General features: G+C 41.9%; 2 protein-coding genes and 1 long non-coding RNA gene across 4 annotated transcripts; 2 read left to right on the forward strand and 1 right to left on the reverse strand.

The window, feature by feature from the left end:
- Positions 1–62: 62 nt before the first annotated feature.
- On the reverse strand, positions 63–13952 carry smyd1a (SET and MYND domain containing 1a). 2 transcript variants are annotated; one of them, XM_082538505.1, is made up of 11 exons: positions 13910–13952; positions 6172–6595; positions 4636–4812; positions 3640–3853; positions 3417–3547; positions 3065–3103; positions 1954–2140; positions 1785–1877; positions 1511–1674; positions 415–583; positions 63–335 (listed from the first exon to the last, which is right to left on the reverse strand). In XM_082538505.1, the coding sequence occupies exons 1-11, from the start codon at positions 13935–13937 to the stop codon at positions 243–245; spliced, it is 1719 nt and encodes a 572-aa protein (XP_082394631.1). In that variant the 5' UTR covers positions 13938–13952; the 3' UTR covers positions 63–242. The 2 variants fall into 2 exon arrangements, with proteins under 2 accessions (XP_082394631.1, XP_082394630.1); XM_082538504.1 differs by lacking the exon at positions 13910–13952 and adding an exon at positions 8117–8195.
- Positions 13953–19223: 5271 nt separating this feature from the next.
- Positions 19224–20412, forward strand: LOC309711487. The gene is made up of 3 exons (XR_014277985.1): positions 19224–19864; positions 19989–20059; positions 20355–20412. It is a non-coding gene; the product is annotated as an uncharacterized lncRNA (long non-coding RNA).
- Positions 20413–22169: 1757 nt separating this feature from the next.
- On the forward strand, positions 22170–25518 carry LOC309711476 (coxsackievirus and adenovirus receptor homolog). Its single transcript, XM_082541827.1, has 3 exons — positions 22170–22538; positions 24075–24443; positions 24545–25518. The coding sequence occupies exons 1-3, from the start codon at positions 22466–22468 to the stop codon at positions 24709–24711; spliced, it is 609 nt and encodes a 202-aa protein (XP_082397953.1). The 5' UTR covers positions 22170–22465; the 3' UTR covers positions 24712–25518.
- Positions 25519–27151: the final 1633 nt, after the last annotated feature.

A 27151-nucleotide genomic window follows, 5' to 3' on the forward strand; every position in this document is an offset into this window, starting at 1 on the left:
TAGATGCATTACTCAGGCAGATAAAATTTACACTGAATGATAAACACTAATGATGCCTGTAGTTACAGCACATGTATCTCCACTTTTATTGTACATACATGCAGCATATTGCATTACTAGCTGCAGCTTTGCAATCAGATCAATCTCTGCTCAGGGGCTGTTTGCAGAGCTTTAGGGGACTCGGTATGTACATGTCAGCGGACAGTTAAGATAGGAGCATCAGCGGTGAAGGTTTCTGGTGTTCAGTGCTTCAGTGCAGCGTCCCTCATGGTTTGGTACGCAGCCTTGTTCTGCTTGAACATCTTCAGCTCCAGCTCGGTCTGTGTGCGCATCCCCTAAAGCAAAAACAGTGAAATCAATGAATTTACAATTTATTATAGCACTTAAAGACCAAACATGTGAGTGCATTGTGACCTCCAGGTCTTTGGTGATGGCGTGGTTGGATCCATGGGTGACCATCAGGATGCGGTAGGCCTGACAGATCAGGCTGTGGCCCTCCTCAATCTGCCCTGCATGCCAGTGGGTGACACCTGCCCGCATAATGGCCATACCCAGCTGGGCGTTATTGGGGTGGTACAACTTCCTGTTTCCAAAAGCAAAGGGGGCGAAAGTCATCCAAAATCAACGTTTTAGATGCTTTACATACACACTCTAAAGCAATGAGTATATATTATCAATTATTTATTATTTATAGATTTATTTTACATTAACTCTGAGCTCCAGCAGGATTACAGGCCAGGTTGAAGTAGTGTCTCATGCATTCATTTAAAAGGCGCTGATGTTTAGGCAGATCTGTTATGAAGTGATGGACTGTTTCAAAGCTCAGAAGCAGCAGATAAAAAGCGTTAGAACGTAGCCTTTGTTTGCAACCATTTGAGTTGTGCTCCTCCACATTGAAAGAGGCAGTTGAGGCGGTTTTGGTATCTGACTAGTATGCCACCTGGATGCAATCTAAGTGAAGTGTAGGACACATCCTACCAGGATAAGGTGCTGGGGCAAACCCAGTATACACCAGAGGTATTATTTACTTTTTCCTCAGTCTACACCAGCCTCCAAGATTACAGGCAGGGACTGATTTTTTTTTTTTTTTTTACCTCAAAACTGAATTTTTTGCCTCATCAGGTCTAATAGTCTGGGTCTTTCCAGCTGTTCTAACAGAAGGGCCCTATTAATGAGCTACTGAGATGGCTATCCCTAATCTCTTCAGAGGAAGCTTTGTTGGAATAACCAGTTCATCGTTGCTCCCCAATCAAGACCTCAGATAGTCACTTTCTCTATGAAGAGTCCTGGTGGTTCCAAACTTCTTCCATTTCACACATGGTTTTAGACCCTAGCTCCCATGCATGACCTACCAAAGTTTAATTATGGAGGTCTGCAGAGAGTTTAGCAGACATCGGGACTCCTAAATGTGCTGTTCTGGTCTGCCTCATGGAAGCGCTTCCAGACTGGCCTCACTTCTCAAACCTGGCGGCTATGTTGATATGATACGGAGTCTATTATCAGCACTAACCTGTATCCCTCCACCATCCTGTGGGCGTAGTCTGCTGCCTTGGCGAAGGACCGCTGGTATGACAGGACCTCGCTGGCGATGCTGAGCACTCGCAGCTTGTACAGGTTAGTATCTGCCAGGACATTCTCCTGCTTCTGCAGACACTCATAACACAACTTCAGCACCTGAGAGAGGAAAGGAGAGATGCTGACTAGACTGAAGGAGTTAACGAAAGCATGGCAACAGTCATCAAGAGAGGGTTAGGTGGAAGGAAGCTGACAGGGGCGTGGTGTACCTCATTGTAATCTCCCTCAACACGTGACTTCTCAATCTTCTCCAAAGACTCCTTACTGAAGACTGTTACCTCCTTTACCTTATCCGCAGATGGCTGAGAGAATGAGAGAAAAGTCGAGGTAATAAACTGAAAATACACTTTAAAAACAGTCTAATGTTTGCCCTCGCACTTTGCTGTCTGCACCCGCTGTCATCAGGTCATCCTCGATGTGCTTGCTGCAGTGCTCACAGGTGCAGTCAAAGTGGAAACGCTCCTTTAGCTTCTTCTGGCGGTCAGCCGAAAGGTTCAGGAAGTCCACGTAGCTCACGGTCAGCTCTTCTCCCTCAGGGATTTTCCCCAGAGCCCGTAGCTCAATCCTGGGACAGAGAAGGACCGGATGGTGTTTCTCAGTCATCCAGGTCATGGTAGTCTAAGGAGCTTGAACAGAAAGTGACTGGACTTCTTTAAGTTTGGTGAAGACATTTGGTTCCATGTGTAGAGTCTCAGTAAACCCCAGTGAGGGTTTACGATGGTTATCAACCGTCTTAAGGGACAACTCTGAGGACACCACGATGCATGTAAATTGTTTTATAGCGGAGGAAACTGGACTGTGTTACCTATCTGAATATCTTGAATCCTGGAAGTTGATTAGTCCATGTTCACTATGATCTCTGCATACAAGTGTACTTTTAGAGATATGGGGCAGGTTGATCTCTTGTTTATAATCATAGAATTGTAAGGTAAAAACCTAATGCAGCCCTGAGACTAGTGACGTTTTGGCTACTGTTTGGATACACTATATTTGAACTAACGTGGATATTTAGCTATATGCAACCTTAGTGGTTAACAGCCTTAGGTGGATCCTGTAGACACTGTGTTATTAAACTGAAAACTTCAAAAGTTCTTGTGGAAAAGCAGTTCACGTCTAAGAACTTCTTTAGTGCAACCAAACCTGCACAGATGCTATGAAGAGGAAACTATCCACAGAGATCAAAACTGATTTTGTACCAGGCTGTAAACATTTTTATTTCTGCTGTGAAGTTGTATATTTTAACACAAGTCCTATGGGGACTTGTGCACTTCTCGAGGGAGCCTCCAGTGGACATCACAGGAACTGCAACTCTAACCTCAGTCTAATATTTGTGTTTTTTTCCTCAGCCTCACAGGAGAAACAGAAAGATAATAAAACTGTATGTAGCGTTCTGCGTTATAGCTGGAATAAACACTGGCGTGTGTCTCTGTGTGTTCTCACTAAAGCCAGTCATATGTCGGAACGAGTGGTGAACGTCTGCAAAACATACCTCCTCTGAGAGTGGAGAGCAGAGCTCACAGCTGACTGGCTGCAAAGAAAAGAGAGAGTCAGACGTTTATACGCTGCACTCTGTTTAAAGTAAAGCATCGGTGTGGTCCACTAAATCTGCCAGACTCTGGCTTTATTACTGTACTTTACTTCCCTAATATATGCCTCCATATATATCTGTAAATTAAGTCGTCACAAGCGCAAAAGACACATAATAAACAACTTCTTAGTGTTAGGAGGATAAAATTCTGCGTGCTTTCATTAAGATTTTTTCAAATTGTAGTGTTTTTTATGAAATGACCCTGAGAGGTTTATTTCATGATGGAGCAGGGCTCCGCAGCTCGGATACGTACTTCCCGTGGTTGAGGATGACGGTGCAGTTAGGCCAGCAGTCATGGTTGACCAGGCACAGGTTGGGAAAAAGACCCACACCCACAGCCTGCAGCCCTCTTTGGTCACTCAGGGTGAATCCATTACACTTGATCTGCAAGAACAGACACAGATGGCAGGAAGGGTAAGAAGAAGCAGGGGCAGGGCTAGGATGTTGGATTTGGTGATTAATGATGAAACACTAACGATGCCAAAGATGTGTGAGATATAGTCGACAGAGTGCTGCCTCGTCCCGTAAGACCAGTACTGAAGGAACTTGTGCACGTCAGCCCGGAGCTGCTTAAAGTCTTCGGCGGCCAGGTCGGCCACATGCTCCTGCAGTTGGTCAACAGAGATCAGCTGACTGTCGGAAGCGATGCCCGTGTCCTTGTGCATACGCCACAGCACACGAGCTGCCAAGCTGTCGCAGGAAGAAACAGGAAATTGAAGGTTCATTCATCCATGTCCAAGATTCCTGGGAATATCAGCCAGATCATAGTCCAGAACAATAAACCTGGCAGGAAACGCATGATGTAGTGCAATGATTCCAGGTGTAACTGGGATTTTGTTGTAGACACACAATTCTAAAACAATCATGTGACACAAACCCCCAGCCTGGCTGATTTATTAGCCTCAGATACCTGGAAGTTCAACCTTCTGATCATGACAGCAGCAAAGGCTTTAACCAGGTCCCCAATGACCTATTTAGACTTTGGTTAAGCTTTTTAGTTGGGTTGGTCCACCTAATTTGGAACACCCCAATTGAACCCCACCCCAAAAGAAACTTTACCTATTTAGCACGTGGCTAAAACAAAATCCAATGCCAATCTTAGCTTTAGATGAGTCACAGGTAATTTGGGGATAACAGATAAATGGGATTGCTGGTAGTAACCAAATACAAAACAAGATTGAGCACATTTGGACAAACCTTGCATTATCACATTTAACATCACTTCCGGTATTAATAAATCTTAGTTTAAGCACACTTTCTGGTACTTCGCGGCCTGTAAACAGCTCTTAACTGCAGGGAATGTGTGAAGTCTGTAAGCGTTCAAGGGGAGTGAAAATCTGTCTTTTCATACAAAGTTTATTTCCCTTCTCTTCTACAAACTTTATTTATCCAGGAAGCAAAAACATTTCAGATGTTAGCACATTTTTCGATGGTGGGAAACCCAGAGGTCTCTGTCATGCACCTTTTCTTACCGAATATTCTCGCTGGGCGCGCTGCCGAGCTTCTTGATGGCGCCACACTCCTGCTTGTGCTCGTTCCAGCACGCGGTCTGGCAGGTTCGGTCGCAGTAGTGGGCAAACTTGCACTGAGCGCAGCGGTGCAGATTGGCCTTATGGCGGAAGCAGCTGTGGCACACCTGGGTGGCCAAACTGAAAGAGAAACACAGACAGGTTAATGGTAAAATCACAGAGATGAGGAGTGCTCCTATGTTCAGAGAATAATGAAAGTATGTAGCTGTTTTTCTAGTTTCCCTGATTCTCATTTCTTTATCATTCTTTAAACCTCACAGAAGTTTGCAGGTCTGTGTGTAAACTGTTTGTTTAGCCCTCTGTGCCGGTCCAAAACAACGCCAAGCAGCGTTGTTAATGCCTCTCACCACTTACAGCGTCCTCAGTCTCTTTGTAGTTTTGGACAGCTCCCGCCTTACACTGTGCAGAAACCCTCAGTACATGCCTGCTTCGGTGAGCTGCCGTCTTGCAGATACGAGCTCTTATAAGGCTGTAACACTAACACTGCTACCAGATCTGTGTCTGGTATTCTAGCACATCAACAAACCAGTGTTCCCTTTAATACCAGCTGATTTTAGCCATCAGCAAATCATTACTAACCAAAGCAAACATGTAGAACGCTCAAAAAAAATCAGGAATCAGCTCCCGCCTGATCCTGAGATCCAATAACTTTAGTTCATTTAACGAAGGCATAAAATTTTTACCTTCTTGTATGAAATTACAGTTGCAGGCCCTCATCATAATATCTCATAGTTTCAATAAAGATCAAAGATTCCATGTCCTCGTAGAGGAACAGAAAAAACAAACTGGTTCTCTGGATGTTTGTTTTCCAATAATTTGCTGGATAAATCTTTTCTCTTTTACCTACATTTGGACACAAGAGTCATTTTCTATGTCAAAAGGTCAACTGTCAACTTTGGCGCCAAAAAAACAAAACCAAGCTTGAACGACTTTAAACTCAGATGGCTGCAGCTTATTCAAACCACTGAAACCAGCAAAGCAGACCACATCAATCCAGTTCCTAATGACGTCGCAATGGCCTCCTGTGTGTCCCAGTTTGACTTTTGCTGCGTTGTCAAACATCCATCCCTCTCAGATTTTCGGGGACAGGTCTGTTTTCTGTCTCCAGAGGCCAAACTAAACAGTGAGAATCAACCTGCAGATCACTGCATACCTGAAACCAACCACAATGTGCTTTTTTATGTTCCATATATGATGCTAAAAGCCGTTACACTCTCAAATCTGATCTTATATTAATATAACCTGAACGTTAAACCTTGTAAAGGTGCCATAATCCTTTCTGCTGGAGCCTCCTCACATTGGATCCAGAATGTCACGCTCAAGTTCACATGACACCTCGATGGCCTTCGTGTTGCTGATGTCATAGAATTCAGAGGTCTAGAAGGAAGGTCACGACCCTGAGATGGTGACCAACGCCCACAGTCTGAGTACACCTGAGACATGTTCATGCAAAACCCAGAACGACCAGGAGACCCGTACCTGTCGAAGACCACAGCTGCAAAGCTGGGCTCGGAGAAGATCACTTCCCCCGTGTTGAGCTCTTTGGCGGCCCTCAAGCCTCGACCTTTGCTCCCGGCATCAAACAGCTCGGCTCGCTCCATGTTCCCTACAGTCATTGTGCCGGGCAAACAAAACACAGAGGAGACAGTGAGGAAGGAGAAAGCAGCCGAGGGCGGGACAGGCTGAGGGAGTGCAGGACTCTCACTAACATTCGGGTGCCCTCTCTCTCTCCTCTTAGGCCGACCCCTGCAGAGGCCAAAAATAACCCTGAAGGGGTTGAACCACCTCAGCAGAGCGGTAAGAGAGGGAGGGAGGTGACGGAGGTATGAGGTGGTGCATGTGGGTACCCCTTGTTTGGGTCGGTTCCCCCAGTGGTATTTTGGTCCGGGGCAGCTGTGGCTGTCTGTCAGAGGCACATGACAGGAAACAGATTCAGTGACTTTATCTTTGCTTTTTACAGTAGAGTGGAGGTGACTGCACCCAGTTTACACTCATTAACACATAAAAGAAGATTTTAAAGTCTTCTTTTATGAAATAAATAGAAATAAAGTCACTTTAGTGTTAATTTTCATTGGAAAACAGACAGAAATACAAAGCCATGCTTCATATTTAAAACAATAAACTACATTATTCTTGTTTTAAAGTCACACCATCCACAAAGTGATGAGTCTGAAATAACTGCTGACCCAATAACCAATAAAGTGTATATCAGTCATGCTGACTGGTCACATGTGCAAATAAAAGTATTAAAAGATTCAGGACAAGTAGCGAAGAGGCAGAGCCAATGAGAAAGTGAATCCAGGTGTGAATTGTTTCATGCTGTGGATGCTGCACGCTCAGCACCAGTATGAGGAAAACATGTATAAATGATATTTCCAGTAAATGTACATTGGTTACAGGCTGTGATTAAGGTCCTTAAAACAATACTAATACGTGGTATAGCCTGAACAACCTGATTTATCAGCATCAGCATTTAAAATGGTTTGTAAATCTAAATAAGTAAAGAAGAGACGAGAGAAACACCATTCATCTGTGCTGTGAGTATCATTGTCAGAGTTTATCCACTAGAGGGCACTCTTCAACATCCCTGTTAGCAACACAGTTCGAGGATTTGTTCCAGTTTCTTCATTGACCCTCCCATCGGCAGAGCTCCAGAGGATCTTGTGAGTACCGATTTATTCAGTCTTTCTTTGCTTTATTTTCATGAAATAATGGTGAAAAACAGTTAAATTATATTATTTCAGACTCACACGAGGCTCTCTGTGATTTTCTTTCTGTGACTGTGTGAATCAGTGATTTCAATGTTTATCTAACACACGGGTGGAGGATTTAAAGTCGGCACACAGTGTTGGTCAGTGTTGTGTTAACCGAGCACCGTTCACGCTGTACATCCGGTGACTTATTCCACTGTGAGAGGATGATCCAGCTCATCATCATAACATCTGTGCTCGCTGCATACATCAAACTGTATAAAACACCTGATTCTACAAGTGAAGGCTTTGATGAAAGAGTGAGCAGATTACTAAAAACTGTGTCAAATTCTCTCTGTTTCACATCCAAAGTGCTTTAAAACCAAACATATTGAGTTAGATTTTTCTTTAATCACTGCATTTACTATCTCATACTCATGCCTAATTTTAGAAGGAGCATTTAACATCTGGTAGAGCCCCCACTGGGACCCTCATCCTAGAAGCCTCCAAAGAAGTCCAGGTCATTGGTCCACGTCGGGCAGGCTGCGGAGCCCAGAGGAGGTGGATGCCTCAGAGGGTTTGTTACACCAGCTACACCAACCAACAAGAAATGGTTTCTTTCTGCAGTCTGATCAGCTTCCACTCTCTTCAATTTAAACATCAAACGCTTCATGAACTAAAACATTTACTTCTCTTTCATTCAGCCTCTCACTACAACCACATCCAGCTCCTACCAGGAGTCACAGGAGGAGCTGCTGGAGGTCTCACAGGGCCTGGATCAGCTTGCGGAGGTGCCATCTCCTGCTGCTACTCCTCACAAGGCTCCCCTTCCATCTTTGGTGGCTCCTCCACCATAACCGAGCAGTTCCTGACCTCGTCCAACCTGAGCCCTGGTTTCCACTGCCAGACCAGATGAGGTGAGCCAAAGGTGTTTAGTCTTCACGTGGGTTTGATCAAGCCTGCTGTGTACACAGGTTTCACCTTTAAGCTGCTCTGTTCTCACAGTATAAATGACGTTCATACTTTGAGAACTACGTGTGATGAGTTACACAAAACTGATCGGGGTGGAGTAGCTGCAGCAGCAGCAGGCATCAAGCTCAAAGATGTCAGCTGACGTTCTGGACGAGGGGACCGACCCACCGTCATCACCTCCAATTCTTCCCCCCTTCCGATGCAGACGGTGGGTCAGCTGCAACGCGCAGAGATGACCTGATGCTGCCGTCTGCATTGGCTTACTCTGACCCTACTCACCCATCCCTGTTGCTTGTCACGTGTTTCCATGGTGTTATGGTGTGAAGATTTTTGTGCTGAGGAGTTTTTGTTTTCTGTTCTCATACTGATCCCCTATCAGGAGCTCAGTCTGAGCAGAGTTCTCTTTTTTCTCCTCCACTGCCCTTTTGTGTTGTACATTTCATTGTTGTTCTTTACGCTACCTGTTCTGACCTGTCTCCCCAATGTGAAGTTTGTGTAATGTATGTATGGTTGCAAGAGGTCCAATTTTGCTGCAGGCAACTGCAAGTCACAAATAAAGGCTTCATCAAATCAAATCATCGACATGGATATCACCAGCACAGTGACATGTCTCCAGACTCCTTTTTAAAAAAGAAAGAACTATTTGCCATCTTTGTTTACAGTTATTTCCACCACAGTGATAAGAAAGAATTTATTAGTCCCAGAAATTCACTTTGTTATAGCAGCAAAGTAGAAAGAGAAGGAATAAATCAATAGATGCAGCATACCGAAGAACAATAATAACAATAATGCAAAAACAGAAGAAAATATAAAATATACAAGGTAGAAGAAATATTTAGACATGCATGTAAACAACAAGACAAGCTCAACAGGTCAAACAGTGCAAACATGATTGAATTACAATTACACCTGATTTGATAACAGAGTTCACTTCTGTGTGATTTCAGCTCAGACCAATTTTTGAGATATTCACAGTCATATGATGGAGTTCAATTAGAAACATCAGTGTCAGTGATGAAGGTCTTTACACTCCACCACACATTTCAGATATTAAGTCACACTGAGGAGTCGGTCCGTGGCCTCCATGTCAGGAGGAAACACTGCAGAATGAGAAGGACATTTTCTACAGACACACTTTATCACTGCTTACTACAGGTTAGCTCAGTCGTCTGAGGAGAGTCAGGCCGAGCGTGAACGAGTCTATAAAGAACTAAACATAACAAATGTTACAGAAATCTGCTGCCGTTTTAACCTTTAAGCATATTTCAGAGCCTCAACTTCTCCATTTCTTTAAAGATAAATCAGTACTTCAGCTTCTCCCTGAGGCTGTTCTGTACTTCTGAGTATCTAAGTATTTGTGTACTTCTGGTCCTGGCACAGGACTGAAGCATTATCCACACTAACCCTATCTTCAGAGACCAACAGGATATAAAAACTTCATTAACTCTGATCAAAGTTTACATTTCAATTCAGAGCGTTTAAGTGTCCCCTCTCTCTCTTTTAACACGCACTCATTAATTTTATAAATATTTTAATAATATAAAAATATTACTTAACTGCTGTTAAACACGTTTCTGAGCACCGAACCAGCCTCTGATCAGGAACGTTTACAGCATAATGTGCGGCTTTAAACTTCACACTGATCTCATGTTACAATCCTGCTGTGATCTCAGTAAAAGTCGTGCAGGAGAAGCAGAACTTAGCATGTGGACAAAAATCCTAAATCTTAAAATTTAAATGTTTCGGCACCGCTGCCATCGCCTGCTTGTGTACCACCAGGGGGCGGAGTCAGAGGCACTTCCTGCATGATTTAACTTTACAGTCAGTCAGCTAAAGAATGATTAAACACAGATTTTGTGCGTGTTTTAAAAGAGAAAATGAGGAACGCTTCACGAATTTGCGTGTCATCCTTGCGCAGGGGCCATGCTAATCTTCTCTGTATCGTTCCAATTTTAGTATATGTGCTACCGAAGTAACACGACAGCTCCGAGGACCCGGGAGCTATTTAAAGCCCTCCGTCACGGAAGCTGTCTGAGTCACGGTTACAGTGGGAAGAGGCTTAAACTGCGTTTAAACTGATGGGAAACTGCAGCAGAAACACGTCTCGGTGCTGCTGGGTCGGTTATACATCTGTAAGAAGACACAGGGGCTCAGAGAGCGCCAGTCTGAGTCTGTTCCTCATTCTCTGCTTTCACTTTGAGCCCGTGAGACACACGGAGGCATTGTGGGTAATATACACAGATCGGTTGTACTCACACGCTGCTGATTGGACGGCTGAAGGCAGAACATTACTCATTACCACTTGGTGGGAAATTCGGCACATAGTATATTTCAGAATCTCAGCTTATTGTGGGCAAAAACGCGGATCAGCTCCTTCAGGCTGCGGAGGTCGCGGACAAACAGACTCCAGGACAGCTTGTACAACAGCGCAATAGCCCTAATCAATGCTAACAGCTGACAGCAGCCAATCAGGTCCAAGCTGACCTGAATATCTGCCTTTATGGACAATAAAAATAATACTAATAATGTGCAATAAAAATATACACTCATTCTTTTTATTTATTAAGTTACTGTGTTGTGTTCTCTTGTTTGTGTTGTGTTGTACGTATTGCCAACGTGGGACAGTTTTGCAATTTCGTTGTACTATTGCACTAGGTATGACTGCAACGACAATAAAGCGTTATCTCTTATCTCTTATCTCTTAAAACACCAGCCGCAGTTCCAGTGGCTGCCTCAGGGCGTCGCTGTGTGGACGCGAAGCTGAGGAGTGTGACTGCAAGAGGAGGAAATCAGCCGCATCACCAATCTCATTAAAATTATCAGTTACTTCTGATCAAAGCATTAACAACGTCACAAAGATGACTCATGACAGCCTGCACTAAACTAGTTGGACCAGGTTACAAACCGGCGTAGAATATTTGTGAGATTTTCAGGTTTATGTCGGTTTTCTTCTGGACTCTCCACCATGTGACCCTAGAACTGAAGAAGCTTCTCGGATGAGAGGTGAAACGTCTTCAAGCAACTTAAAGAAGTCCAGACTCTTTTCTTTCCAAGCTCAGTAGACGTCGGTTTTCTTCCCACAATCCCCGCCTGAAGGAGGACCGGTGACTGTGAAAGACTTTAGCCCAGCTTCACTAACATTTGAAGAACTGGGCAGTTAAAAATTGTGCTTTTAATTTTGAAATGTAGGTCAGAAAAAACACATTTATTACAGCAAATGAACATGCTCTGTATTAATTCACAAAAGACAAACTCGTACATTTGCAAAATACGGCTTCAAATATTATTCTAGCTCCACAACCTCCTGAGGAAATCGGCTCACACTGTGGGAAATATTTGAACTTCATGTTTTTTATTTCAGACATTTGGCTGGGATGCTACATGAGGGCTGCAAAGCTCTGCAGAGCAGAAACTCTCTGTCACCAACAACCATCGCCGAATTTATTAACCCCCCCCCCCCCCCCTGCATAATTCATGTACAACGTTGGGGTTGATATAAAACTCGCTTTATTGATTACAAACCAAAGACACAGTAATTTAGCTAAATATTGAACGAAGTCTGGCGCGCACAGGAGCTACAGTCAGTCAGCTAAAGAATGATTAAACACAGATTTTGTGCGTGTTTTTAAAAGGGAAAATGAGGAACGCTTCACGAATTTGCGTGTCATCCTTGCGCAGGGGCCATGCTAATCTTCTCTGTATCGTTCCAATTTTAGTATATGTGCTACCGAAGTAACACGACAGCTCCAAGGACCCGGGAGCTATTTAAAGCCCTCCGTCACGGAAGCTGTCTGAGTCACGGTTACAGTGGGAAGAGGCTTAAACTGCGTTTAAACTGATGGGAAACTGCAGCAGAAACACGTCTGGGTGCTGCTGGGTCGGTTATACATCTGTAAGAAGACACAGAGGCTCAGAGAGCGGCAGTCTGAGTCTGTTCCTCATTCTCTGCTTTCACTTTGAGCCTGTGAGACACACGGAGGCATTGTGGGTAATATACACAGATCAGTTGTACTCACACGCTGCTGATTGGACGGCTGAAGGCAGCAGAACAAAAGCCGACTCAACAACCCTCCTCCCACCCCCGACTGACCTTCACCCGCCCTGCAGGCTGGGAGAGAGACACCATCAGGAGGGGGGAGGAGAGAGAAACCCGGCCCTGCTGCACTCAAACAGAAAGACCTCCACAGGGTCTGGATCTTGCATCAGGACTCAGATATGGAGATTTTTCTGAATCCCAGCAGGACCTGGACTCATTCTGCTGCTGACTGCCTCTGAAACAGCTCCTGATCTGGCCTCTATTTTAAAACCTCTCTTAATTATTGTTATACTGAATGCTGCCTCTGAACATTAAGTGTATGTGTGGACTAAAATCTGCTTTGCTGTCTTTATTTTCCTGCGTTAAACTGAAGGAGGAAGTCTGCTTTTGTTTAAATGATAAAAACAAAACCTGCAGCTCCACCAACCTGCCACACAAGGGCGACACTGAGATATAAGAGTCTCTGATTTAAGACGACAGACCTCACCAGACTCCGTATAAAAATTGTAATATTTAGCAATCTCAGGGCATCGCTGTCTGACTGCAAGCTGCATAGTGGGAGTGCGAAAGGAGGAAATCAGCCACATCACAGATGTCCATTAAAAGTATAAATTACTTTGATCAAATCATTAACAAGGTCACAAAGATGACTCATGACACCACGGAGTAAACCAGTCGGGTCAACCTACAAATCCAGAATAAAATATTGATCAGACTTTCAGGCTTATAACGGGTTTCTTCCCACAATCTCCCATCTTAAGGAGGACAGGTGATGGTGAACGGCTTTAGCCCAGCTTCACTAAAGTTTGGAGAACTGAACGGTTAAAATGATGGTTTTAAGTTTGAAATGTAGGTCAGAAAAAACACCTTTATTATTGCAGATTAACATGCTTAATTCACAAAAGACAAACTTGTACATTTGTGAAATACGGCTTCGAACATTATTCTAAGCAGAGGTACACATCCTGCTGAGAAAATCGGCTCACACTGTGGGGAATACTTGACCTTCATGTTTTTGTTTTTTTATTTGAGTTTTTCGGTTGGGATGCTACATGAGGGCTGCACAGCTCTGCTGAGGAGAAATTCTCTGTAACCAACATCCATTGTTGAATTTATTAAACCTCCCTGCATAATTCAAGCACAACTTTGGAGTTGCTATAAAACTCACTTTCTTGGTTGGAAACCAAGGACACAGTAATTTATATAAATATTGAATGGAGTCTGGCGCACACAGGAGCCACTTCTCTTTTTTTTATCTTTATTTTCTTCTGTGGAATTTACTTTGAAAGGTAATTAAAATATAAGGTAATCCATAGATGGTTGTGGAAAAACACCCCCCAGTTTTACTCCTCAGGGCCACTGCAGCCTGCTGAGGAATTCATCTCAACACTCATGTCATTCATTTTGACTCAGACAGCAGAGGAAACAAACTTCATCTCTGCGTATATTTGGATTCAGCGAGTCTTGAAAATCTTTAAATGTATGAAAATCAGATTTTCTCTGTTTGGGTAACACTCACAGTATCTCTGGTCATGATCTCTGTCCATCCACAGGTAGGGTGGTGGTGGTGATGGAGGGGATTTCCTTCAAAATGAAAGTCCTGCCCAAGTTGAAGTACAACTCAGGTCAACTGTGTGTTTTAATGACAGTAAATACAGAAGAATGAATGTATATACTTGTATCTAATTTAACATAAAGAATGACATATTTTAATATTGTGTCTGACTCCAACGCCAACACGTGTTTGTCCTGCTACAGCCCTTAATGTGAAAAATCTCACATTAAGGGCTGTAGCAGGACAAACACGTGAACTCTCAGAATGGCCTCCATTCGTCAATATGACATCCATTATGAGCTTAAAAAGTCCAACAAAAGGAGCAAGTGCTGACTCTCCAGGTTGGTCCAGCTAATGTGTGACCTCCAGCGGCGCCTCCTGTGATGTTTTTAATTTTTGCCTTACACAAACTTCCCTTACGCAGTATCATTAGAAGGTACAGAATACATTTTCACTGATCTGCAGATAACACCCAACTTTATCGATCCATGAAGCCAGATAACACACACTAATTAGACTCTCTACCACCAGGGGGCGGAGTCAGAGGCACTTCCTTCTTGATTTAACTTTACAGTCAGTCAGCTAAAGAATGATTAAACACAGATTTTGTGCGTGTTTTTAAAAGGGAAAATGAGGAACGCTTCACGAATTTGCGTGTCATCCTTGCGCAGGGGCCATGCTAATCTTCTCTGTATCGTTCCAATTTTAGTATATGTGCTACCGAAGTAACACGACAGCTCCAAGGACCCGGGAGCTATTTAAAGCCCTCCGTCACGGAAGCTGTCTGAGTCACGGTTACAGTGGGAAGAGGCTTAAACTGCGTTTAAACTGATGGGAAACTGCAGCAGAAACATGTCTCGGTGCTGCTGGGTCGGTTATACATCTGTAAGAAGACACAGAGGCTCAGAGAGCGGCAGTCTGAGTCTGTTCCTCATTCTCTGCTTTCACTTTGAGCCTGTGAGACACACGGAGGCATTGTGGGTAATATACACAAATCGGTTGTACTCACACGCTGCTGATTGGACGGCTGAAGGCAGCAGAACAAAAGCCGACTCAACAACCCTCCCACCCCCGACTGACCTTCACCCGCCCTGCAGGCTGGGAGAGAGACACCATCAGGAGGCGGGAGGAGAGAGAAACCCGGCCCTGCTGCACTCAAACAGAAAGACCTCCACAGGGTCTGGATCTTGCATCAGGACTCAGATCCGGAGGTTTTTCTGAATCCCAGCAGGACCTGGACTCATTCTGCTTATCATTCTGCTGCTGACTGCCTCTGAAACAGCTCCCATTTTAAAACCACTTTCAATTATCCCAAAAAGTTGATTATGTTCATTGTGTATGACCTCCTTGGCTTTGGTGACTCTCCAGGTTGGTCCAGCTAATGTGTGACCTCCAGCAGCCCCTCATCTATTAGCTCTATTAGGGACGTCTCTACACTAACGTTAGTTCAAGACAGCTGTTATGTTCTGTTTTGTTTTTTTTGAATAACACCAAGGCATTCTTCTTCCTTCAATTTATATTATACATGCTTCCCATAGGCGGTATCATCATTTGTGCTGATCACTAATTGCACAAACAAAAATCAAACGGAATCCAAAATCTCACATGGAAAAAGCAAAGATTTAATGCAGAACCTAGTTACCACCGAAGGGAGACTAACAGACAGGCGAAGAGTAGCCATGGAGTGGATAAAAGTTAGTGTTCATCCTCCAGCTGTTTATATTATGCTAACATAGCTGAGTCGCTAGCGATCACATATTTCACATCATTATATACACTGGCTTTTTGTGACGGAAAAAGTGTGGACTTTATACCAGTTTTTAAATTGTGTTGATAGGCCACGTAAAACCAGAGTTATGATAAAATTATATGTAATGTTTGGTTTTCTTCCTGAATACTGTCGTTGTTTATATTTACTGCGGGAAGAAACGGCGTTTTATAAGGAAAACGCTCGAAAGCCTGTGAGCAAAAAGAAAACCAAAACCACCCTTTCCTATTGACCGAAAAATGTACCATGTCGACCAATCAAAAAAATGATATGGCAACATAGCATTTAGTTGTTTAGGGAGGGGGAAGTTTTACGAGTGACGGCGGTGTTTTGAGATGTGAGAGATTTGCGACGTTTAGCGCTAATCTTGCGTAGTTAGTGTGTTTTGTTGTGTAGTTAGTGTGTAGTGTAGTCAATAGTTTTGTTGTGTGTGTCAGAACAATGAGGCGACTGCTGAATGTTACAGGTGTTACAGGAGTGATACATCTCCTGTTGCCAGGCCTGCAGGTATCAGGCTGTTGTTCTCCTTTATCTCATAGTGGACAGAAATGATTTTTTGGAGTGTCACAAATAATTTCTGTGGCATCAAATTTGATGCAGAACAGCTGATTGTTCTGTAAATAGTTTGAAATGTTTATTTAAAAAACGCCTTGGCTGCATTTTTAGGTAAACAGCTGCAAAAAAACTTTCTTGTTTACAAAACTCAGTAACTTTTTTGAAGAAGTAACTATATAATTAATTGCCCAGCACTGGTCATTATATACTGTATTTTACAGACAGAGTTACAGGACTCTCTCCCAGACCACAGACTCGTAATACAAGTCAGAGCTTTATAAAAAAAAGAAAGAAAGAAAAAAAAGAAAGAAAGAAAGTTGTGCTTTCAAAATTGGAGTTCAAGTTATTTTTACTTCCAATAGTGTTAACATCCTACACAGGTCATGAACAAGATTTTTTCAAATTTCCATTGTAAGTGGGCTAAAGCAGTTAATTAAATGTAAATGCTGTAATTTGATTATTTTAATAAACCATGTAACTTGGATGGATTCGACGCTGGCGTGACCACAGTGCACACGTCTGCTGTCTGTCTGCGTCTGCTCACAGAGGTCCAAGGGACCGCTCAGGGACACATGAAAAATTAGAGGGAACATACAACCAGATTAACATGTGAGTGAAGTTGCCCCCCCCCAATCTTCTTCAATCAAATAAAAATGGTATCAAATGTTTGTGCTGCAAAAAATTTCGTTTGTGCTGCATTCATTTTAAAGATATTAATACAAATTTCTAGATGTCATCAGAGGTCAACTCCCCCCCTGTTTGTGCCGCTCTCATTTACATTAAAAATAAAAATATTATAATAATATAATATAATAATAAAATATTAATATTAATAAATATTAATAAAAGAATGTCTTGATGCATACTCAATCATCCAGGTAAGTCTTTTCTCTGCACATTTTAACTGAAATAACAGGGTAGGGACTTTGTATATTCCATCTGTGTAACTCACCTTGGAGAATCGTGTAGTGTTTGCTAGGAACACCAGTAGCCAGTATAGGTAATTGATAAGCACAGCTGGAGAGAATTGGTTGTTATACACAGTCTATATAAGCTTGGTGAGTAAAACAAACCTTTGGGGGTTTATGAGGAGAAAGTAGTTACAGTGAATTTACAGTGGTTAGAAAGCAATTATAGCCAGGGTGGTGATTGAGAAGCGCTTGTGAAAGTGAGTGGATTTAAGAAAGTGAGTGACTGGGGTGTTTCAGTTGGTTTGCTTTCTTTTCTTTCTGACTCTGTGTGTTTGTGGTACAGTGGAGTGGGTAAGTTATCAGGTGTAATAGATACATGGACAGGCGTAGGTGGGGGGAATGGAGCCCAAACTTGTGAGGGAGCTTCTGGAGTTCAAACTCCACAACTGCTGAAGGGTCAAGAAGCAGAGAAAGATGTACAATTAAGAAAAGAGTTGAGACCTTCAGGAAAAATGATGAGTACAATTGATTATTTCATGTAAACTATCAGAGTGTACTATTCTGCTTTCATGTGTTCATTTGTTTTGTTTTTTTCCCGCTTTTACACGTTTAATCTTGATGGAAAGAAAACTAAAACTGAGCACTTGGTGAAAGTGGTCTGCTCTGCCAAAGAGGCAAATGAAATGCTTAAGGATATTTCATTACAGCCACTTTGGTGGACACTGTGGATGGAAGAAGACTCAGACTATCATGGCACACTATTACTTCCCTGGCATGGAAGGGGACATTCAAAAATGTGTGAGTACAGTTCTTCAAGATGAGCATGAACAAAGGTGTGTGTTTTACTGTGCTTTTCTTTGTTTGTACTCTGTTGGTTTTGACAAACACATATTATCTACAGCTATAAGTCATTGTGCTGATTATTATGAAAAGCAAGGAGAAATTTAGACTGTTTTTAAGAATTTAATGTTACTCTATTTGTCACTAGGTTGCTCAGTGTCCACAATGCCAATATAACCAGGGCAATATCATCCCATATGGAAAGGATGTATATAAATCTTATAAAGTTTGTATCTGTCTTTTGTGAAACTTGTATGAAAAGCATACAAGAGTGAAAAAAGATATAAGATCCCTAGAAAAATTATATAAATGAAACTTGTATGTTTTGGATACTTCCTAAAACAATATATGAAAGTGGCCACTTTCATGAGTAAATCATGTAAGCCTTATATGATTCACTATATGAAGTAGGCCACATCTGATGCAAGTTTTTTCTATTTCTTTTCCATATGGGAAGGGAAAAAATTATACATTCCAATAGTTGTTACAGTAATGCAGACAGAATAGTTGATACTATTCAAATACTTCAAACATAATATAACACACTTGTCTTTTTTCCTCATAATTCACAGAGCCCTTTGAGCTCACTGGAATGGATCTTGTTGGTAAACTAACCTTAACAAATGGCGGTAATCAATACATTTGTGTCATGATTGATTATTTCACCAAATGGACAGAGTCCTACCCACTAAAAAGTAAAACAGCAGATGAGGGCACCGGTGTATTCTTGATCTCTTTTACAAATTAGGTGCACCTAAAAGACTGCTAACAGACCAGGGCTCAGAGTTTTCCCACAAGGTACAACATTAATAAATAAAGCAAATACGTAATTTCAGCTGTGATGACTAATGTGATCAACTTTTCAAGGTCATCTATGACCTGTGTGAAACTCTGGGCATCAAAAGAAGCCTCTGCTCAGCATGTCATCCCCAAACAAATGGCCTTGTGGAAAAATTAAATGGCACAAGCCAGAGGTTAAGTACTGCCCTTTATATTTAATGTTGTAACTACGTCACAAAACTGCATATTGAGTATATTTTTCTTTTTCATGCTACCAAATTTCAGATCCCTCAATAAACTGGTGACTGACCACTCAAAGAGCTGGGACAAATTTCTGCAGTTGACTATGTTCGGGCTCAGAACAAGAAAGCAGGTGACTACAAAATAAAGCCCCCTTTTCCTCATGTTCGGCAGGGAGGCAAGGTATCCATTGGAGATCCCAAAGGAATGCAGGTAAAATGCTATAATGCACTTGAGGGAAAATGTTTTAATCCAGTTTCAGTTACTCGGTGTCCTTCTATTTTGGCAGATTACAGAAGAAAGCGTCTGTATGATCATTTCAGTGAAGTTTGTGAGGGCCTAAAATCTCAGGAGGTGGTGTATGCTGAAGTGACCAAAAATGCCAAAAGCAGCCAAGAAAATATCCACAGGAGAGAAACAAAAAGGGGAGAGGAGGATAGTTTTCAGGTGGGAGACCTTGTTTTGCAGAAAAATATAAGGCAAGAAGAGAGGAAAGGTGGCAAACTGGATTTGGATATGGTGGGACCCTTTAAAATTATGAAGCCGGAGGGCAAAACTTGGTGTCAGAGAAGGGAAAGAGGACTCTCAAGATTAACACAGACCAATTGACACACTACTTCCAGCCTAAAGAGAGGGTCCAAGCAAAACTGAAGGAACTGTTTGCTCCTTGTGAGGGGCCATCAGCACCACCAGTGTCACCACCTTCCTGTTAGGGGAAATCGCCGGTGCAGTCTTGCTGTGACCCAGAAGATGATGACTAAGGAGATGGTGAAGTTATTTTCTGAGAATGTTGACTTGGCCCCTGGGAAAGAGTTGGAAAGTGAGGTATGTAAACTTTTTCCAAATCACCTTATTGGAAGGGAATGACGGTGTAATGTTTGTGCCTATTTGACAATGGTGGGGCGAAAAAATGCTGCATTAATTATGGACTAATGTTTAATGACATCAGTTTGGCAGGGGTCCACAAAAAGTTGTCATGCCTGTGGTGAGAGAAGCTCGGGTGCAGAAACAGATCAGTGGGTAAGATAACCAAATCAATACCTAAGACTGAAGCACCTTAAATGGTTTACTTCAACATCACTGGGTAAAATGTCACTTTGATGCACCAACAGAAAACTTATAGTTCAGGTGACCTGCATGCCTTTGCACTTTAAACACACGGAGCACCTAAAGGACACATGAAAACATCGAGCAATCCACAGATAAGACTTTTGCACAGAAATCTGCAGTACCTGCACATTCAGATATGTTTAGTTCCTTCACTCAACAGCCTGACTTTAGACGAATGACTCTGACAATCTAATTTTTCTTTCAGATTGAATGCAACAGCTACGGAAAGTGATACCACACAGTGAGCGTGGACTGTACAGAAGGCTACTACAAATGTTATGCATGCTAAATAAACAGAAGAAATGATCGCTGTTGTCTTTGCTTAATGATTGGTTTAATTCTTGACAATCCACATTGCTGGCATTGCATCTTTCAACATGCTTGTGGGTAGATTTGAATGCACATGATTTATGTGAGTGAAGTTGGCCCCCAAACGAAAAATTTTGCAGCACAAACGTAGCACAAACGTTTGATACCACTTTTGTTAGATTTGACGAAGGTGGGGGGCCAACTTCACTCACATGCCAGATGCAAGTGCAGCCACTCAGCCTCTACTCAATGTGGTGATAGAACCAGGTACAGATGTGTGTCTCAAGTTAATCTGGTCGTGAGATATGGCACCTGGCCACAGGTGGCAGTAGTGGACTGAGCTCCATTTGAGAGTGCTCCAGCTGCTAGGTGATAGTCAGTAGATCTGCTACAGACTGAAGATCACATGCAAGTTTTGGAAATTAAACTATGAATATTCTTAACTTGGCTTTAAAACCAAAAAATTCTAACTCACCGAAAAAATCAAAACCACACCACAAACCAACTGACACACGTAGGTCACTCACTTTCTTAAATCTACTCAAGCTCGACTCAATCTCACTGGCTCTGTTTATTACTAATCACTGTAACTGCTGTAAATTCATAGTAACAACCATCTCCCTACAAATGTTTGTTAAATTAACCAAATTTATACAGACTGTATATAACTACAAACTCTCTCCAGCCATCTTGATGAATTACCTATATTGGATCAAAATGTTCATTTCCGGAGAAAAGACGCAGATGTCTATTTATTTGCTGTTTTCGTAGTTGCCTCATGCATGAGAATATCACCACATAAACTTGCGACATTTTTAAAATACTTTGTTGTTCAAGAGCCAGGCAGACTAAAGGTTCAGTTAAGAAACAAGGGGACAGAGCGGTTGTAGCACAGTGTGGAGCACTAGTAAAATTACTGCTCACTCTAACCCCATGATTACACTCCAAAAACCACTGCACACCATTCCAACCCCTAACTGCACTCAAGTAAATGCAAGTTTTTGGAAAAATATAGTTTTAAAAGTACTTTTATTGCACCATGTTCATTCACTCATGAGCTGCTGTAACATGAATCAGATGGCTGAATAGCCACTTCAGCATGTAGTCAAGTTCTATAGTCTTGATTTTATGAGCTTTATTTTATGACCAAATGATTTATTCTCTTGTAGATTTTTGGTTTTTCCGTGTTTTTTTCCACCGTGACATTTAGAAGAGCTAAGAAGATCTCTTCAGAGCAACAGTTAGTGTTTTGAAACAACCTTCTGTATCTCTGTAAACAATATTTTCAGTAAACTGACCGCTCTGTGACCATCACTAAATGAATATATTAACATGACTCCGGCTTAATCAGGATAATACTTTCCTGTTGTGACCACCTGAGCTTCAGATAAAGAACAAACTAACACACTACACATTTTTTAAAAAAAGGTAAGAATTCACATTTACAGAGGTTCAAATTGTTATCAGCAGCTTTTGCCCTGCCAGGTTGTTTTTTATTTAACTTATTAGAATACACCAAGAAACATGAAAACATGCAAGGCTAATGCAGTTTCTGAAAACTGGATGGAAAAGTAGGTGAGCTGTGAATAATATTTAAGCTCCTGAAACTCAGGATTTTTATTATTTTAAGTAAGTAACAACTGTGTTACATCTTCCAGTTAATAAAGGAAGCTTAGTTGGGCCAGACAGGAATATAAACTCATTACAAATAGTTAGGAGAAAATTAAAAATAGTTTAGGTCTCAGGGCTGCTATTTCTCTCACCCAAAACACCCTTTCACGTGAAATACATCAGCTCTAAACTTGTGCTGTCTATAAAAAAAAAAAAATTCCATGTGATGACGTTTTCAGCTAAGTTTCTTCCTGAACAGTAATGGCGGCGCACTGCTGAAAACGTGGTTTGTGACTTTGGCATTCCTTTAGTTTTTAAAGTAGCCTGTGGCATTAACAGAAAACAATAACATACTCATAAAACAAAATACAGTCAGCTGATCTAGAAAGCACAAGAATGGCTGCCGAGTCATCTGCGTTGTTCCGCTGGTTCTTGTGGTTTTTCAGCATTGTCATGCTTGTCTCTGCAGGTGAGCGTTATTTCTTAAACATTCACATTTGGTTTATAGAAGTAGTAGTATCCGCCCATTTTACATATAAATACTGTTTCTTGAAGAATTATTTTCATAATGACTGAGTTTCTTTGTGTGTTGACACGAGGCTGGTGGTGGTTGTTATACACACAAAGCAAGGCTACGCTACGCTAAGGCAACACGAGGCTGGGTGGTGTCTGTGGCCTTGTAACGTTTTGACTCCATGTCTGACCACAGAGACCAAAGAACTTTACTGCCTGCAGCATCTGTAGTTTTCAGAATGAGTCTCCATTGAATAAAGCTTTTTGTTCAAAGAATAAAGGCCAGCAGTGGCTGCACTGAATAGACACAGTAACCTATAATGAGGGGACTGCATATTTAATTGTACCATGGCATGGTTTTGTTCTGTAATCTGTATGCACTGATTTACACTACTAGTAAAATGTTTTAGAACACAAATTCTTCTAGTTTTTTAATTTTTATTTCAGAATCCTACAAAAAGGCCTTTTTCAGGGAACAAGAAATAGCTTAACAACTTAAAGCTGTTCTGCAACAGTAGAGATTGATCAAGCCTTCAAAGTCGATGCTACCAATTGCTACAGGTGTCCCAATTTTTCTTGATTACTTACAAACTGGTCTGTCTGCTGGGGGCAGGGGGTTGTAAATGCAGTGTTGGAACACAATGAGGTACCATACCCTTAATGTACTCAGTTGTACTGCAGTAATGTACTGAAGAAATTTGTGTGTTGCTATAGAAAAAGAAAGAAAAAAGCAATTAACAATGGATGGCAGACAACTCATCATAAGGTTTAAAAGTCTTTCCTACAGTGAATTTGCAAAGAAAGTCACTGTGTTAGTTGGTACAGTTCCCTTCACCATCAAAGGGCACTCAGAACCTGGGGAATCTCAGACAGGAAGAGGTCTGGCAGACCACAATAAAAATCAACAGACAAGTTTCTGGGAGTCAACAGCTTATGTGACAGACTTCCCAACTTCAAGCACAGCGAGTTACAACAAGAAACCATTGGTAAGTCGTCAGAATAAGAAAACGAGACATGCCTGTGGCATGAAACACCACCGATAGACTACTGAAGACTGGAAGAAGGTGCTATGGACTGATCTATCAAAATTTTAACACTTCATCATGCATAATTTACGTACACCACCGGGTATTGTTTTGCTGCGGTTGACTGTTACAGAATGAGAGGCAATGAAGCAACCACAAGGTGGACATTTTTCCCTCTTCATCCTTTCTGGGTTTTTTCCCACTAGTTTTGCTTTTGGCTAGTGTCAGTTTCATTACCTGTAGCATGAGGCGATACCTGGACCCCACAGTAACCAACTCGTCCAGAATGTCTCATCACTATGTGCCACTGCCACAAAGTTTGCTGTGTCTCAGCACAGTCTCAGAGGCACGGTACACTGACCCAACAGTGGTCTGTCTCACTCCTCACTGTGATTGGCTGTTGTAGAAGCAAGCAGTTATACAATGGTTGCTCTAACCCCTCTACTTTGTGTTGTTTCCTCTTTTAGAGCTGAAAAACATCACAGCTGAGTCTGGACTGAACGTCACTCTGCCATGTCGAGCTCCAAACAATAACATCCTGATCTCAGTTGTAGAGTGGAGCAGGCCTGACCTGAAGAGAGACGAGTATGTGATCTTATACCGGGACAACCAACTTCATCCAGATTACCAGGATCCATCCTTTAAGGGCCGGGTGGACCTGCAGGATAACCAGATGAAAGATGGAGACGTCTCATTGGTGCTGAAGGATGTGACGATTAGTGATGCTGGAACATATGAGTGTCGTATCATCCAGAGGACAGGAACAACTCGAATGAAGAGAACTTGGCTGACGACTGACCCCATAAATATCATCAACCTGAGTGTTGTTCCTTCAGGTGAGTTTGAGTTCAGTGTGTGCAGTTTGAAGAGGAAATTGATTCTGGTCTGTGCTTCAGTGATCACGTTCCTGTCCCTCACACCTATTTCTCACCTACAGATCCACCAGGAGGACACAGAGAGGACAGATGGGAGGAAGATGGATCTGTTGGACTGATAGTTGGTGTGCTAGTTTCTTCTACAACAGTGGTTGTTGTCAGTGGTCTATTGATTTACAGAAAACTTAAAAGGCAACAGAATCACGGCTCAGCAGCAACAACAGGATGAAGTGCAAGCCTCCTGGTGCCGTTTCCAGTGTTGACATTGAAGACTTGACTGAACGCTCAGTATTTGGTTTGATTTTTACATGCCTCTTATTATCCTCAGTGTTTATACACCAGTACTTTCTTTGGGTTTTCATTACTGTATTTTTCGGACCACAAGGTGCACTGAATTAAAAGCCGCAATAAGCAAAACAAAACAGTCAGATAAGTCAGACTTTATTCATGTAATTTTTCTTGCTTCCTTCACTTCTGTACCATTGATTCATTAATGTTGAATTCTCTCGCAGCTTCTCTGTTCCCATGTTGTTGCAGTTTATTAATGACTAACCTCGTATTGTGGATGGATCATCTCAGTTGTTCTCCTGACCGAAGTTTGGTCCGTTTACAGCATCCTGCCATGCGATTGCATTTTCCCCCAACCATCGGGAACCCTCGTGTTATCGTTTATTTAGTTGAAAAAGGTTAGCGTTCATCCTCCAGCTTCACTGTGTTTATGTTATGCTAACATAGCTGTGTCGCTAGCGGTCACATAGCACATAATTATATACCAGCTAGTCCAACTTCAGTAACCCTGCAAACGTCACTGCTGTTTAATTTTCTGTCTTCATTTATGCTGGAAGTGATAGCACAGCTGTACGTTTGAATTTTTTAGAAATCTCTCAGACAGAACATGCTAAACTAATCTACGTTAGATCTTACAGACACTGAGCTGACTGACAACAAATACACTGTGTATTACTGTAGATTATAAACCAACAGTTGTTACTAAGCTGTTTAATGGTGCAGGACCTACTGGTTGATTACAGCTGAATGACCTCCAATTTCAGATGGGGGAGTCTTGTCTACGCCTCTTCCTGTTGGTACTCTCACTACAGATTGTGTAGCATGAGTTTGTGTACTGCTAATAAATGTCTGCATCACTTTTTGTAAGTCAGTCTAGTCTTTTGTTGTCCTTGGCTGTAAAAGTTAAAATTCATCTTCAACATTTAAATAGTTGTAATTAAACAGAGCTGGAATCAGTTCAAAGCAAAGAAATCATCACTGAACCTGAGTAAAATCTAGACCAACCAAGTGATAACTTCTAGACTGCAGTTTGCAGTCTAGAAGTTATCACCTGAAAAGCCATTTAGTTTATTTATTTATTCATTTAAAAAATATATATATATATATTTAGTGGAGTCATCAGATCTGCTAATGTTAGCTAGCTTAGTTAGCGAGCTCCATTCATATGCACACACTTTTACATCCTCTCCTCGTGTCCCATCACAGATGTGAGCTTAAGTGTTAAGGTCAAATTGAAGCAACAGCTGGAACAAAAATATTTTCATAAATCATTCAATCGCTTTTAATGATCTCAGGCATAAAAGTGTTCATGGCATACTTTACACACCAGGCCAGTTCTAATTTAATCACAGCACGGCATAACTGACAGAATCAAACTTAAAAAAACCAAAAACTCAAAAAACAACAACAACAACATTAATCTTCAATAAACTCCGATGTGAAAATGAACATCTCTTCACGGGAGCCAAGAATCCAGCGACTGTGGCGTTATAGGTCGGAGCCCTCACTGTCTTCTCCGTTCGTCAGCTAACCTCACGTTAGTTACAAGCCGCCTCTGCTTCGTGTTCGTTGTTTCTAAACTACGTTTACCTTGTTTACCTTACTGCTGTTTCCTATGATCATATCTGTGTTTGGGTCCACGTCCACGTCCTGGCCTCTGGGCTCCCTCTCTTCCGTGCCTCCTAACAGACTTCAGTCTTCAGTTACTCACCTTCACAGGCTCGTGCTGCAGCAGCACTTAATGTCGTTAAAGCAAACCTTCAGAGAGTGTTTTTCCTCACACACAATCCAGACGTGTCTGCTTTAAAAAAAGTCAACATACAGCCAGAAACCACCTGTTACTTTGCTTAACAGCTTCTTGTAATGGACCGTGCTCTCCTGTGAAGGCTCAAAATGCACTCAGCACACCCAAATAAATACGACAATAAGAAAGATATTAAGGTGAAACTCAAACTCAAAACACACAGAAATGATAAAATTACTCAAGCAGCAGCAGAAATTTTTGCCCCATTGGTGTGAGAATCCATCTAACACAGGATCATGGCAGTTTGTGATACGGTCATCTCAAAACACTGATTTGTGTCTGTGTGTACAAAATAAATATTTTCCTATATAAGCAGGCATCAGCAATAATTTATATTTTAATTAGGGCAATGCAGTTCCTGTGTAGAGTAAAAAAAAAGAAAAGTGTGTTGCACTGAGGTTTTCGGGTAATGTTATCAGTACATGTTACAGAGCTCTAGTATCAAAAATATCTCAGGTTGAGGACAGCAAAGAACCAAAGTTTGGGAACATGTTTCCAGCATTTTCTGGTAACATCTCCTGTGGTATTTCAAATAAATTAAGACAAATTTACATTTATTGATGGGGTGCACAAAAAG

Source organism: Aulonocara stuartgranti (assembly GCF_965226115.1).
Source record: "Aulonocara stuartgranti genome assembly, chromosome: 7".
NCBI lineage: Eukaryota > Metazoa > Chordata > Actinopteri > Cichliformes > Cichlidae > Aulonocara > Aulonocara stuartgranti.